This window comes from Rousettus aegyptiacus, unplaced genomic scaffold (genome assembly GCF_014176215.1).
Source record: "Rousettus aegyptiacus isolate mRouAeg1 unplaced genomic scaffold, mRouAeg1.p scaffold_m13_p_6, whole genome shotgun sequence".
Classification (NCBI taxonomy): Eukaryota; Metazoa; Chordata; class Mammalia; order Chiroptera; family Pteropodidae; genus Rousettus; species Rousettus aegyptiacus.
In genome coordinates, this window is record NW_023416309.1 from 12,539,181 (window position 1) to 12,554,795 (window position 15,615).

At 43.2% G+C, this 15,615-nt stretch overlaps 1 protein-coding gene across 2 annotated transcripts in view; it reads left to right on the forward strand.

Annotated features, from left to right (window-relative positions):
• Window positions 1–15,615, forward strand: part of DUSP29 (dual specificity phosphatase 29) — a 33,429-nt gene extending 17,814 nt beyond the window's left edge. For both annotated transcript variants that reach the window (XM_036223214.1, XM_016160244.2), the window contains 2 exons: window positions 5,760–5,980; window positions 15,094–15,615. In XM_036223214.1, the coding sequence (XP_036079107.1) occupies window positions 5,760–5,980; window positions 15,094–15,323 (451 nt within the window). In that variant the 3' untranslated portion in view covers window positions 15,324–15,615. The remainder of the gene's footprint in view (window positions 1–5,759; window positions 5,981–15,093) is intronic.

The following is a 15,615-nucleotide window of genomic DNA, read 5'->3' on the forward strand; positions in this document are numbered from 1 at the left end:
CATCTTGGATATCTTCTTTCCCCTCTTAGCCTCCATCCTTGGAGGACTAGAGTCTGGGGGCATAGGCAGATGATGAAGAGATTTCTAACAAGAATTAAAAATGCCAATGCCACCTATGTCTTTGCAATAGTCAGTCTCTTCTGAGAACTAAGGAAATAACATCAATAAAACTATGGTACGCATTTACATATCAAGTGAATGTATGACACGTTCATTACTGAAAACTTACAAACCACAGATAAACAAAAAGAAGAAAATTAAAATTCCTATTACCCATAATCTCATTACTCAGAAATAATCACTGATCACATTGTATCATACATTTTCCTGTTGCTTCTTTCTCTTGAATTTATCTTTTAACCTTTCAAAGAAACTTGAATGTTGCATCATTCAACTTTTTAAGAATCTTGTAAGGAAAGTATTGCCAGTATAAGCGGTTCTATTTAACAAATAGAAGTACCATCCTGAATTCTCTGTCATTTAAGTGGCATGTTTCTATTTATGTAAGCTTATTTTTTCTCATTCTTTCTGAGATGCCTTGTCACCTTGGTTGTTCATGGTGTTTAATGGACTATTTATCCACCTGGGCATCAATGGAAGTGTATTCTGCTTTTTTTTTTTTTTTCCAGAAAGAAGATTATACGAAGATCTCTTTTTAGCCTGTGGTAGCTCTTATGCGCAGGCCCCATGCTCAGACGTGCTGCTGAGCTTTGGATGTTTTTTTTGTTGATTTTTAGATGTTTAGCTTATTGTTGTTTCAAGGGGAGAGATCTGGGGACGTCTCTCACTCTGCCATATTTCTCCAGACTCTATTTAACAAAAAAGAAAACTGAAGGTCCCAGAGGTTCAGTTGTTTAGTTTATGAGGCAGTTTAAGCTTATAAACTACACCTATCAGCTCTGTGTTTTCTGAGGAGCCTCAAAACTGAAAAGCTTCATCAGTAGCAAATAACAAGAACACCTTAGAAACTATAAAACCAGTGAATACTGCTTCATATCAGGTAAACTGACCAGGATCAAAAGCCAAATGTACCTGCTGTTTTAAATTCATGTGCAAGGAGTAGGAGTGGTTAATACTTCAAGGGAGAAGATGATCACCATTGGGGTCACATCCATGAAATGATGTGAGACCACAACAGTGTCACACGCATCAGAATAAATAAGATGCCAGATTACAGGATACAAGCCATAAGCAAACAGGAGTACATAATTAGGTGTGAGAAATCAGTGGGTCCTCACAGACATGATAGTGTGGAGAAATGCCCAATCATTAATGGACTTTCTTCAATGCCTAGTGCAAAATCCTGGCAACCATGGGAGCAGCTAGTTTCCCACTGCCAGGAGGCTGGTGGGAGGCTTATATAGATGTGTACATGCATGTCCCACCTCCCCTCTGCATTGGGAAAAATGAGCTTTCAGACAGATGCTGAGGTATGTAGGCTGGGAATCAGGAGGGCACCAAGGGGTCTGCAAAAATGGAGTGTCAAAAGTTCTGCTCAAGGAGACTGCCTCATTCAGAGTGTTCTTATTTGCCATTCCTAAAGAGTAGAGGTTGAAGCAAGCTTCCAGGAGGAACCCCAGAGGGGCTGGAAGGAGGTTGGGCCAGGGTAGAGAAAGAGGAAGGAAGAAAAGTTTTCTTACTGAGGAAATTACCATGCAAGAAGAAAGTCACTGCCTTGGCCCCCCAATCTGGTGTTAGAATCCAGAACTAGGCGAAAAGAGCTAGAGAACTGGGTCAAAAACAGGGATATAACAAAGTTCTACAAAAATACACTGCACAAGTCCAATAAATGTGAGAAAATGCCCAACCTCATTGATAAAACAAATTTATGAAAAGGAGACACCATATTGTTGTTGGTGTTTTGTTTTTTTGCCTATGAAATTAGCAAAGAATAAAAAATTGGAATGTAAACTTGAGCAAGCTTTCTGGAGGATAATTTAGTAACAAGTATCAAGTGGGTCCATGGGTCCATACCCATGGACTCAGCAATTCCATTAAAAAAAAAAATCTCTTCTAAGAACATAATTAGAGATGTGCCCAAAGAAGTACAGCAAAGTTATTTGTTTATAGTGTTTCTTATACTATCTGCCAATCACCCTCCAAGAGAGAGACAGAGATAGACATAGAGTTAGGGATAGAGATAGAGACAGGGATAGAAGTAGAAATAGAGGTGGAGGAAATAAATGTCCCCAAATAGGAGCTTGGTAAGGTAAAACTGATTTTTAACTATAGAATGGACTAGCATGCAGCTTTGAAGTCTATATGTTGACATAGAATGATGTTTACAATATGTCACCACGTTAAAGTTTTTGAAACTGTTTATATAACATTGTATCCCCAAACAAATCTCTATATGAAATATATAAATCTATGCATAGAGAAACAACTTGAGGATCCTGTATCAAAAAGCAATGATTTTATCTCTAGAGGGTAGAAATACAGTAATTTTTTTATGGGTTGGGTTATGTTTTATGCATTCTGCATTGATTATGTCTTATTTTTATAATTAGATAATATATTATTTTTTAAATGAATGGAGTGCTTACATCTAGGGTTTTTCTTAAACAACCAGAAACAAAAGACTCCTGCATCATCTAGATTCTAGAATTCCTAAATCTGTTTTTCTTCTGAGGTCTTCTCTTTCAACAAAGACACATCTCTTAGTCTCTTCCCCACACAATATATCTGAGCAGGTGGCCTGAAATTAAAACAACAACAACAACAACAACAACAAAAACCCACAAACAACAATAACAAAAATAATGCAGTGCCAGACATCACTCTTTATTACCATTCCCTCCACTCCCAATAATTGCTGAGCTAGGCATCATGGCTAACTGTGGATCCACCTCCATCACAGACCCTGTCCACTAAGAGTACTAAGAATCACTACCGATTTGCAGATCCCCATTCTGCCATGGATACTCTTCTGAGCCCTCAACCAGACTCTGAGTAAATCAAGCTAGGGGGAAATCCCCAGAGTGGTGTGTGAAGACGCAACCTCCCCTTCCCAGCCCAGGTAGCCACAGAGCCTTGACAACCTGAAGTGGGCCTAATCCTCCCCATGAGCCCTTCTCTCTTTGGACAACAGACAAAATCAGCTCTGTAGGGTGAATGTGGAGGTGTCATGCAATGAGTCTTGTTGCATATCTACCCTGATCCTTGACCCTAAAAGCAGCAAAGTGCAAACTTATTGATTCAAACTGCCATTTGATTATGTTGAAACCCAGCTGCTGAACCCAGAGAGAGCAGTCTTTATCGTGGGTAGAAACTTCCTGTCAAGGACAGTTAATTTAAATTTTTCCACTGAGCTCAACCTCAAAGTGAGGTTGATTGCTACTCAGCAAGATGGACCACATTAGTGGAGGCTTTAATTGAGCACAGATCTATATCCCAAAAGCATAATGTTTGTTGTATACATACTTTGGGACAAGAAGAAAAATGAAAAGCAGACTTTTCTGAGGAAAAATTGAAAGCAGAATGTGTTCCATAATCAGGATGGCAGCACTAAAGGCCAGCTAGGGGGATTGGTAGAACTCCCTACCTCCCGATGCCTCAGTTCTAATTGACTGTTGGCAAATGTTTCTAAAAGCTCAATGCCTGTTTCCTAAACATTGGGCTCCATTGTAGTTCCTCTCATGGCAAAAAAAAAAAAAAAAAAAAAAAAAGTCCAGGAAACCTGCAACTGAGGGGGTGGGGGCAGTGCTCGCTGAGGAGCAATGGTATGTGTTTCTCCTTCAGGGGACCTCTTGGCCAAGGGTGTTGGTCTATGTTGGCATCCAATACAGCCACTTCTGTCCATGTCCTTTTACCAGTGACCTTGAGATGAGGCCTCAGCTGGAGCACAGTGTCACTTTGAGCTTCTTACTATTATGGTTCCAGACCCTTGTCACCTCTCCCCTGAGCTATAGAACTGGTCTTTGTACTGTTGAGAGAGATGCCACCTTAAAGTACAGATGGGATTACTCCTCCTCGAACACTATCAAAAGCTCTTGACCCCCAAATACAGATCCTGGAACGCAAGCACTCTCATGATCAAATCCCATACCCCTTCCCCAATACTTCCTCCCCTCTCCTCTCACATCCTATGCTCTGGCCAAACCAGTTCCCTCCTCTCTGCCCCCATTCCCAACACGCCAGCAAGTTGGCTGCGACACCACTCTAGTTCAAGCTGCCTTCCTCTCTTGGCTGTACAACTGCGACAGCCTCCAAAAGAGCTCCCCACTTCTATTTTTTGCCCCTCTGCAATTCATCTCCACACATCAGCCATACTGATCCTCAAAAAAGTAAATAATGCTCATCCTTTTCTTAAAGTCTTCTGAGGCATGTGGCATTTCACCACAATTAGAATAAAATCCAAACTCTGCCTCCTATGGCCTACAGGGCCCACCAGGACCCAACCCTGCCTACCATTCCAAATTACTCTTGTACCACCACCCCCCTCATTTGTTTCTCTTCTGTTCTTGGGACTTGCTATTCCCTCTGCCTGGATGGAAAACTTTTCCTTCAACTCTTCCCCTGCTTAGCTCTTTCTCATCCCTCATTCTTAGCTTAAATGCCGCCTTCTCACAGAGGCCTTCCCTGACCACCTTACCTAGAACAAGTCGTTCTGCACAGCTCTTACTGCTATCTGAAATTATCTTGCTTATTCATTGGTTGTTTATTTGCTATCCCTATTAGAATCTAAGTTTTCTGAGGGACAATAACTAACCTGTTCATTGCTGCATCAGTAACCAGTACAGTGCCGGGCACACAATAGAATCCAAATCATTATTTGGGCATAAATGATGGCTTACAGGAAATAACATTTTCTGAAAGGCCTTCATTATCAGCTTCCACCCCTTGTGTTGTGCTGTTTCCTTGGCTTCACATGCCCTTGCCCCCCTCTTCCCCTCCATAGCGAAGGGCTGACATTTGTAGTAAAGCAGGCTCAAAGGACCCTCTCCCATAAAGTCTCCCCTGGCAGAAAGAACCTGTGCTTCTTCTGTCCCATGTTCTAAGGCCACCTACTTCAATGTGACTTTTCTCTTCATTCCTAGAAAATCTTGCCTGGAAAGATAAAGCTATGAACTAAAAAAATAATTTCACGGTTGGCTTCAGGAACTCCCGACATCAGACAACCTAGCTCTCCTCAGAACAATGGTTTGCCCAACTAGGCAACGATTCACTTATGAAAGCAAAGATTTTGCATTATATGCACCAATCCCATGAACATCAATATTAAGAATTTTGCCCGATCTCAATCAAATCTGAAAGACCTGTCTTAACCCATTCATTTGAGCCTCGACCTCCAAACCCTATGAAGTTTATACATCCGAAGGAGAGGCTGCTTTAGAGGACCTCCCGAGGCTCTGTGAAGGTGAGGATTTGCCTTACATTCAACTTGGTCTGATGAACAGGTTATTCCGGTGGCCTTTTAGGGGATCTGGCACTCCTACAACCACCATGGTGTCCAGTACCAAGCTCTTCTGTATTTAGTGAATGATGAAAAAAATGAAAGGACGAATGAGTAGTTCGCCTACCCCACTCTCCAACTCTGTTCCTCCTCGAAGGGGCAGAGCCAGATACATGAATGGCACAGGTGGCCAAGAGGTCAGTAACAGCGGGTCTTGGGACTAGGGAAGTCTTTAATTTCAAGGAATAGGTCTTATCTTGGAAGCCAGAATTAACGGCAACAACTTGCGGGTGGCCCCCGAATTTCCCCCCAGATCCAGGCTAAGGCACCGCACAGCCAACCAGCCTCTCTCCCTTGGACCCAGGTCGACGGCGCTGGACCGCTATGGGCTACAGAAGGCGGGCTTCACACACGTGCTGAACGCAGCCCATGGCCGCTGGAACGTGGACACAGGGCCCGACTACTACCGGAACATGGCCATCGAGTACCATGGTGTGGAGGCTGACGACCTGCCCACCTTCGACCTCAGCGTCTTCTTCTACACTGCGGCCTCTTTCATCGACGCTGCGCTCCGCTCGGATCACAGTAAGAGACCTGCGTCCCGCCCGTGGCCCCGCCCCACAGCCTGAGACCACGCCCATCTCCCACCTGAAAGGGTGATGCGTGCACTCTAAGTCGGCCAACCTCTGAAAGCTGGCCCTGCTAGGGTTGCATGTGGTTGAGCTGGAAATGTCTGAGCCCCTGAGTGTGCTGCTGTGAGCCTCAATGAGTGTGCTGCTGGTGGAGTTCCGGCTTTGACTGAATCCCCATTGGGAGGATTCAGAAAGGGCCTTTGGCGGGAAGCTCTCTTCCTTAAGGGACATTAGCCATCCTTCCAAAGGCAAGAAGTGGTCTGGGCTCACTCAAAGCCATGATGCCGCAGAGACACAAATTGTGCCTGGGCCCAAACCCGACTAATAAGTCAAGGGTTTTGATATCAGAAAGCCCTCAGGCAACTAGCCGACTTGAGTAGGAATCTGTGCAGAAACTTCAAATTCTCTTGCCAACCCACGAAGCTCATAGCCTTCCTAGGTCTAATGAGGCCTCCTGTAGTAAGCTGACAACCTAGCCTTAATAAGTGGCAAACTTTACTTGAGACTGAGCTTTGCATCGGTGATGTCCACGTTTCCCAAAGTTAATTATCCATCTTTTAAATCACAGAACTAGTTTTTACACTCAAAATGTAGTTTTAGCTGCCCTAATCCAGGGAAAGGCTACAATGCTATTTTGGAGAGAAGAGCATCATTTAGGTATGTGTCAGGAAAGATAATATGCAGTTATTGCTGCAGAGTGTATTTCAGTGGCATTCCACAGAGGCCAAAGAGACTTCAGCTCCCTAATCTGTGCTCTGACTTCAGCCCCATGTGTCGCATCCCTTTATGGGGCCATCACATAATTCGGGGTATCCAGTTACAGCAGTCCCCCTTATTTGCAGTTTCAGTAACCTGCAGTCAACTGCAGTCTGAAATATTAAACAGAAAATTCCAAAAATAAATAATTCATAAATTTTAAATTACACACCATTCTGAGTAGCATCATGAAATCTCAACGTGTCCCTACAGATGGCCAACATCACTAATCATTAGGAAAATGAAAATTTGAACCACAATGAAATATCACCTCACACCTGTCAGAATGGCTATCATCAATAAATCAGCAAATAAGTGTTGGTGAGGGCGTGGGGAAAAGAGAACCTTCATATACTATGAGTGGAACTGCAAATTGGTACCGCCACTAAGGAAAAAATTTGGAGATTCCTCAAAAAATTAAGAATAGTACTGCCTTATGACCCAAAAACTCCACTTCTGGATATTTACCCACAGAAAACCAAAACACTAATTCAAATAGATATATGCACCACTATGTTCATTGCAGTGTTATTTACAATAGCTAAGATATGAAAACAACCCAAGTGCTCATCAGTAGATGAGTGGATAAAGAAGAAGTGGTACATATATACAATGGAATATTATTCAGCCATAAAAAAAGAAATCTTACCTTTTGTGATAACATGGGTAAACCTAAAAGATATTATGCTAAATGAGATAAGACAGAGCAAGATAAATACCACATGATCTCATTTGTATGTGGACTCTAAAGAACAAAACCAAACAAAACAGAAACTAATAGATACGGAGGACAAACTGTTCGTTGCCAGATGGGAGGGGGGTTAGGAAACTGAGTAAAAAAGGTGAAGAGATTAAAAAGCATACATTATTATGAAAGAGTCATGGGGATGTAAAGTACAGCATAGAGAATATAGTCGATAACATTGTAATAACTATGTATAGTGTCAGGTGGGTAATAGACTAATTAGGGGGAATCACTTCATAAATTATATAAATGTTGAACTACTATGCCGTACATCTGAAACTAATATAAAATAATATTGAACGTCAACTACAATTGAATTTTTTTTTTTTTTTTTTAAAAAGAAATCTTGAAATGTCCCATCCATCCCATCAGGGATGTGAATTATCCCTTTGTCTAGTGTATCCACGTTGTATACAATCCCTGCCCATTAGTCAGGCCGGCCGGGTTATCTGATCAACTGTCTTGGTATCACCTGCTTGAGTTCAAGTAACCCTTATTTTACTTAATGGCTCCAAAGTGCAAGAGTAGTGATCCTGGCAATTCAGATACGCCAAAGAGAAGCTGTAAAATGCTTTCTTTAGGTAAAAAGATCAAAGTTCTTGACTTAATAAGAAAAAAATCATATGCTGAAGTTGCTAAGATCTTACTGCAAAGGAATCTTCTATCTGTGAAATTGTGAAGTGAGAAGAAATTTAAGCTAGCTTTACTGTTCCATCTTAAACTGCAGAAGTTACTGCTGCAGTGCATGATAAGTGCTTAGTTAAGATGGAAAAAGCATTAAATTTCTGGGTGGTGGACATGAACAAAAAATGCATTGTGATTGATGGCAATGTGTTGCACCAGAAAGGATTGAGCCTGCATGAAAACTTCAGCATGGGATCCCCTGAAATGGGTGACACCAAACCATTTATCGCGAGTAAGGGATGATTACATAGATTCAGGAATAGGTTGACTGAAAAATAAAAAAAAATCCTGGAGAGGCTTCATCTGTGGATGAAGCAGGTGCTGCCACATTTCCGGCAGAGTTGAAGTAGATTAGGTTGGGTACTATCTGTTTTCCAGGATCCGCTGGGGGTCTTGGGACATCTCCTCCGTGGGTAAGGAGGGACTACTATACTGAAAACCTTTTTCACCACAAGAGGTTGGGATTACAAGGCTCATTGACAGACTGATGGGCCTGCTTTAAGAACTTGCAATTGGTGGGTGGACCTAGGCCATGTCTGCTGAACAGTCCCAGACCTTGATGGCTGTCCCAAAGTGGACTTGGCCTCACAGCCAGCCACAGGCGCCAACAATTTGTCATTATTTTGGTTCATGAAGCAATGTCACAATGAGAAGCCAATGGAGCTGAAGTGCTTGTATTCGAGGATGCCTCATTTCAGTTGTTCTTTTATGAGTCTATTTATGGGCCATCTTTTCTGTTATGCACATTCTGGTTTTCCAAGCAGGATCAAAAAACAACTGGACTCTGACTCATCACCATGAGGTAAAATTCTCCTTAGAGTATTTGAAGTTAACTAAAAACATGTTTGACATGAAGAAACAAAAAGCTACAGTGCAACCACCCAGTTTTTCAGTTTCACTGACCATTATCGTACCTTTGACCTTTCCCTTAATAGAAGGGGTCTGGCAGGCTTCGGAGAAGACAGGGCTGGATTCAAATTCATGCCGCATAACTTAATAGCAATGTGATTTCCCTGAGCCTTGGTTTCTCCATCTGGTGATAAAAATATTTACCTTGAAAGGTTATAATGAGGCTCAGCAGTAACCGACATAAAACATTTAGCATAGAACCTGGTATGCAGCAGGCTCTCAGATGTGTTTGATAAAGAGAGGTCGTGCACCACGAAACACATAACCACACCAGCACATGCACATCATCATAATAAAGTTTCCAATCCCCAAAGGAAAAAAAAAAAAGGAAAAAAGACATTCCAACTTTGAACTAGTATGATATACTCACATGACAGCTTGTTTTTTGGTTCCTGGCACGTGATTTTAGAGTTAGCCCCCACTGCCAAATCAGGAAAGAATGGGCCTCTCAAGTCCTGTTTAGGCCTGGGCAGATGACAGAGCACTGATGTGGAGAGGTCAGGTGGGTGCGGATCGTGACCGATGTGGATCCTGTCAAGAGCACCTGGCAAAGAAAAGGTCAAGAGGAAAAGTATAAACCCAGATTAGAGAACATTCAGGGTGGGGGACTAGACCAGTGGCTTGAGATAGGATGCAGGACATTACCGTATGCCAGATGGGAGGCTGGGGTCCTGTCTCAGAGCCCTTTGCACTTGAATATCTAAATATTTCTTCAGGTTGAGGGCTCAACTCTTCGGGACCAGGCAGAGAGCATGAACAAATGGAACTGGCTGCATGTAAAGCAGTGGAGTGTGGATAGGGGGTGCTTGTGGCTAACGGAGAGCCCCATATCCCCCTAAAAGGGGCAGCTTCTACTCAGGCCCAGCCAATGTTTGTCTTGTGAGAATCAGTGCAAATGTAGTCGATCTGACTTTTCAGGGAATGTCTCCAATATGGATTTTAATGTAAAGTCACTCAATTTTTAAGTGTTGGCAACAAACTAAAAAATTTTTAAAATGCCACAAAGTCCAAACAGAAGAAACACAATGGCTGTCAGTTTGTAACCTGTGCCCTGAGTAGTCAAAGTAACAAAATGATGTGCTGGTTAGTTTGGCAATGACATCATCATAGACTGCAGACAGTGGAGATGGCATGCGCCCGGCCTGCCTGCCACATGCAGTGAGAGAGCTGATTGTGTCTAGTCATGCATTGGAAAACCAAGGGCCACAACTGTAGCATTTTAGAGCCAGGCCCCTTTGCATGTTTCTTATCACACTCTTGACGTAAGAGAGTTGGCTGTAAGGCAAGGCATCCCTCTTTCCTCTTTCTTGTCTTTCCTCTTCTTTCTTGGCTAGTTTCAGCCAAGTATACACTGTTTCCCACTGCTGCCCCTCACAGTCGGTCTTCTTCACTCTTTTCGAAAAGCATTGCTTGTGGAGCTGTACTCACAGCCTGTAATCAGCCCAAGGGGCTCGCTCCTACCCCTACCCAATCCTAATTTGACCCTTCTGAAAGAACTCTCCTGGTGACCTCAGTTGCTCTTGAAAAATCTTAGAGGTAATCTAGTCCAGTTGCCTCCCCTGAGAGCTGGGGAAACAGAAGCCCAGAGATACCAAGCATTATTCCCAGGGTCACAGAGCTAATTAGAGGCCAGTGAGAGTTCCTTCTATCAGGCTTCTTGGAAAAACCCTTTGACCTTATTTTGAGCACCTGGTGACTTTGCTGTGTAAGAGGTATGGAAGGTGACATATTCTAGCTGGTTACAGGATCTGAAACAATTGAACTTGTCATTCTTCATCAAAAAAAGAAGTACCGACAAAATACTGCCAGGGGAACCCCGTTTGGACTGCCTTAACTGACTACTCCTGGCACGGCATTCTCAGAGCTGAATTAGTGTAGTTTTAATTTAATAAAATCTTTTAAGAAATCCCAGGGCAGTTACCATGAGGCTCTAAAGAGCAGATTTTAGTATCACCACTCTTTCTTTTTTGTCTGTTCTTTCTTTATCTTAAACAAACAGTCCATAGCCTCCTTTTGAAGCAATATTAAAAACTATCATGGATAAGGTGGGTGCGAATAATTAAATGAAGTCCGCTTTTGAGCAGGAGGTTGGTTCTCTAGTGCTTCTAAGCATTAACCGGATTAGACTTTCCAGGTGTTTTAAGAGTCTCCTGCCCCATTGCAGCACACACAGGCCTGCTGGGCCACCTCAGCAGTTCGAAGTACCCCACACACCCTTTTCCTGAGGACTTCCACATACCCAGAACGGTTTGGGGAGAGGAAGGCAAGTTCCAAGGTAGTGAATGAGAGATGGGCAAAGGGCATTTCCGAAACCTCGGAAGGAGGTTGCTTAGAGAGTGCACCCTGGAGGGGTTGGGGTGGGAGGTTAGAGTTAGGGAGGTGGAATTGGGGGGCTTGGCCTGTATATCTGATTTGACTGACAGAGGCCTACCTTGTGGTGAGATGTGAAAGTATGCAATTGAGGAACAGTAGGAATTCCGGATTTGGGTTTTCTTCATAAGATTATGGGAATTCACTGTTTGGTAAAGATCTAAGGGAAAATAGTTCCTTGAAATCACCATTTTTCAAACATAGCTTATGATCAATACTGGGTCATAAAAACAATCTAATGGGTGCAACTAGCATGTTTAAAGAAGTTGAATAGATTAGAAAAGAATAGAAAACATCATCTTGCATTGCATGTAATAAAAGTACATCTTATTTTGTGACAGTTTTGTCTGATACACACACACTTGTGATACCACACAGCATTTAAGAGCTTTGCTCTGGCGTCAGGTGGCCTGGGCTTGAATCATGGTTCTGCCACTTTCCAGCTGTGCGACTTGGATGAGTCATTTTTCTGCACTTCAGCTATCTCCCCTGTAAAATGGAGATGTTAATTTTATCTACCTCACCAGGTTGTTGGGAGGACTATGATAAAATACACAAAAACATATTGGGAAAATATGGGGGCCAGGTGAGGCTATGTACGTATTAGCTGTGAATTTTATATAGTGTTTTCGAGGCCCATACAGAAAAGTTTAAAAGCCACTGATCTAGAAAATGCCATCCCTGATAATGCTGCCTTCGATCAGGGCCCCAACCCAGCTGGTGTCTCACTCACAGGGAACCTCTTAGTCTCTCTGGTGTGGACCATGCTGGAAAAAAGCCAAATGCAGTTTTTCTTGCCTTTGCTTCTGAACTCTCCTGAGAGCAATTTCTAACCACCTGAAGCTGGGCCTATAAGGGTGGTGCTTAGCAGAGCCACAGAGTAAAGAGGGAGAAGTGCCCTGAGAGCCTGGGGACAGGCCCTTTCCCCAAGGGAGACCTACCAAGCTCACATGGCTGATGGCATTAATGCCACTGTCATAAAAACAAAATTTCATTCCAGAAACTCCTGTTGGAGCTCAGCAACCCCCCTACCCCCACCCTGTCCCCTCTCCTTTCTCCTGCTTTTTGTCCCTCTTCCTTCCTCTCCCTTCCCCTCTCTTTCCCTCCCCTTCATTCCCTCCCCCCCCTCCTCCAACTTAACAGACTTCAGGCTCCTGAAAGACTTAATGAACTACAGCTTTCGTCTGTTTCAAGCATTTAGTCATGACAGAAAGAATTACCCTTTTTTCCAGGAGAGGAAGAAACGCTTTAGTTATCAGCAGAGCTGGCAAGGGGCCAGGCAGCCTCTGGAACAGTCTGTGGGGATTAGAATGCCAGAGGTAGACATTCCACTCCAGGAGCACAGTCATGCCGGGGCCAGCTTCCCCCAAACCCAATAAAGAAGCCAGCCCTGCTTGTTGCCTTCCTTGCTGGCCAAAGTGCACAAGAAAAAGGCATGTGGCCACACTCTTGTAGCTCAGTAACACAAAGGGAGGGATTGGAGGGTCATCTGGTTACCTCATGGAATTTCGTGAAAATGAATTGTGATAAAATTAAAAGCTCTTCATGGAGCACTTCTCTGTGCCAGCCCTATGTGTGAAGAGACCATCAGTAGAGTCCTTACTGTTGAGAATTGCGCGCAAGCCTCTCCAGCCAAGGTGGGTGAAGAGAGAGAATCCTGGTGCCCGGTGTTCAGGGCCTCTTGGATTTGTCATGCTGCTATGGCTGCCAACCATCACCACTGCCCTGGACATGGTCCCCTGAGGAAGGTGAGAGGGACATAGGAGAATCACATTCATTCACACGTGCTCTTTCCAACCTGTATCGTACCCTATGATGTTCCATAAACCCAAGGATGTCCATGAGTGTCTTTTGGTCATCCTAAAGGCCTCCGGCCTGAGACTCAGGAATAGAGACAACATGGGGGGTCACATAGCTCAACTCCAGGAGAGAGATCCCACCAGGAGAGAGTGGATCCCGGGTTGGCAGTGGTGGGGACAGCCAGAGAGCCTAATCACATTACTTTGTCCCCAGAGCACAGTGGCCAGTGGCCAGCACACAGTAGGGCCTTAATAACATGTTGCTTTGAATGATTTCTAGTGCTGGCATCAGTTTCTGGGTGACCTCTGGCAAGTCTTTCCACCTCTCTGGGCATGCTTCCTTCTCTGCAAAGCAGGGATGATGACAATGAAACCTTGAAGGTTGTATTAAAGATGAAATGTAGGTTGATGCTCATTATGTGAGCTCTAGATCGCCACCAAATGGAGGACCGAAGGATCAGGAAACTGCTCCACATCACAGCTTCTCAGCTGAGCCCAGCTTTTGCTGTGGTAGTGGCCAAAGGGAGCTTTTCTCCCTCGTAGATAGAGACTCTTAGATCTGTGGTTCTCAAACATCTTGGTCTCAGATTCCTTCTATACTCTTAAAAGTTATTGAAGACCTCAAAGAGCTCTTTTTATATAGGTTATATCTATCAATATTTACCCTATTAGAAAAGCTGAAAAATTAAAAAATATTTATTCATTCAAAAATAATGAACTATTGCATATTTTATGAAAAATTATATTTTCCAAAATAAGGTTAGGGGGAAGAGTGGCATTAATTTACATTTTTGCAGATCTCTTCAAGTGCTAGGCTTATTAGAATCCAGTTGCAATCTTATCAGCTTCTGCATTCAATATCTTGTGATATATTGTTTTGGTTGATATATATTAAGAAAATCTAGCCTCACCCAGATACATTACTAGCAGAGGGAGGGATACTTTAATAGCCTTTTCAGATAATTGTGGCTATTCTTCTTGCTGCTACACAAAATCTTGACAAATGGCAGCTTCTTAAAGGCTATTTGTGATGTAGAATCTGAAGCTGTATCAATAAACTTCATACTCTTTCACAGGAGAATTCATTTGCCTGTCTTGCACTTCAAATGGAATTTTTCACCCATTCTTTATTTTGTCATGTCCTTCATTGGTCATTTGGAAAATATTGATTTACTAAGTTATGTAGATTCTCTAAATGTTGACGTGTTTCATTGTACATTATTTTTTAAATACCCACATTTTTAATATCACCACTGATCTTAACAGAAAAATCTTAAAAGTATTGGGAAACTGTCAACTTGACAGTGACAGATACAAGTTTTCCAAAATTCTAATCTTTGTTCAAAAGCTTGCACTTTATCACTGGCAATAAATACTGTCAGTTGTTTTCTTTGACATGACAGGCCCACTTTGTTCACTTTTGAGAAAAAGTCTGCCAAATACCCAAGTTTGAATTACCATGGCTTTTCTGTCATTCATTCTTCTGTGTAAAAATGATGTTTTCATGAAACAGTGGTTAATTCAGCTTACGACTCAGTCTCCCATGTGCTTTTTCTTGAGATAATCATCATACTTTGGTATGCAGCTCAAGTGCTTCATGCAAATATCCCATTTCATCACAGAGAATATTAAGAAGTGCGACCAACGGCTGAAATTTGATAAATTAATTTTTACTGCTTCATCAAAGATATGTTTAAGGGAAATTGGCATTTCCCCCCACCCCCACCCCCGAGAGCGCATGGTGGTGAAGAATGCAATGATTACTAGCACAGTTTGGTGCCTCTTCTCCCCACTCCATTTCAGATAAGATCCTGGTTCACTGCGCCATGGGCCGCAGCCGGTCGGCAACACTAGTCCTGGCCTACCTGATGATCCACAGGAGCATGACCCTGGTGGACGCCATTCAACAGGTGGCCAAGAACCGCTGTGTCCTACCCAACCGGGGCTTTCTGAAGCAGCTCCGGGAACTAGACAAGCAGCTGGTGCAGCAGAGGAGACAGGCACAGCTCAGTGAGAACGGTGAGAAGGCGTGAGAAAGAGCTGTAGGGCCCCGAATGGGCTCGCAGAGACTCTTGGGAATTTGGAGGGAAGACTGAAATAGCTTTGACCTGTGACTTCGTTTGTCATGGAGAAAGGACAGTGAAACCAAAGCTTGACCTCTTCCAAATAATCTTAAACTTCCGGGGTGTGTGCTGATGAACGGGGAGGATTCAAGGCTGCTTTTTGGACTAGTCCAGAACTTGGCTTCACAGCAAAATGGGGTAGACGGGCTTCCCAGTAGAGTCGTTTACAAATGAGCACACAGTTCTGCATAAAGGCGCCTTT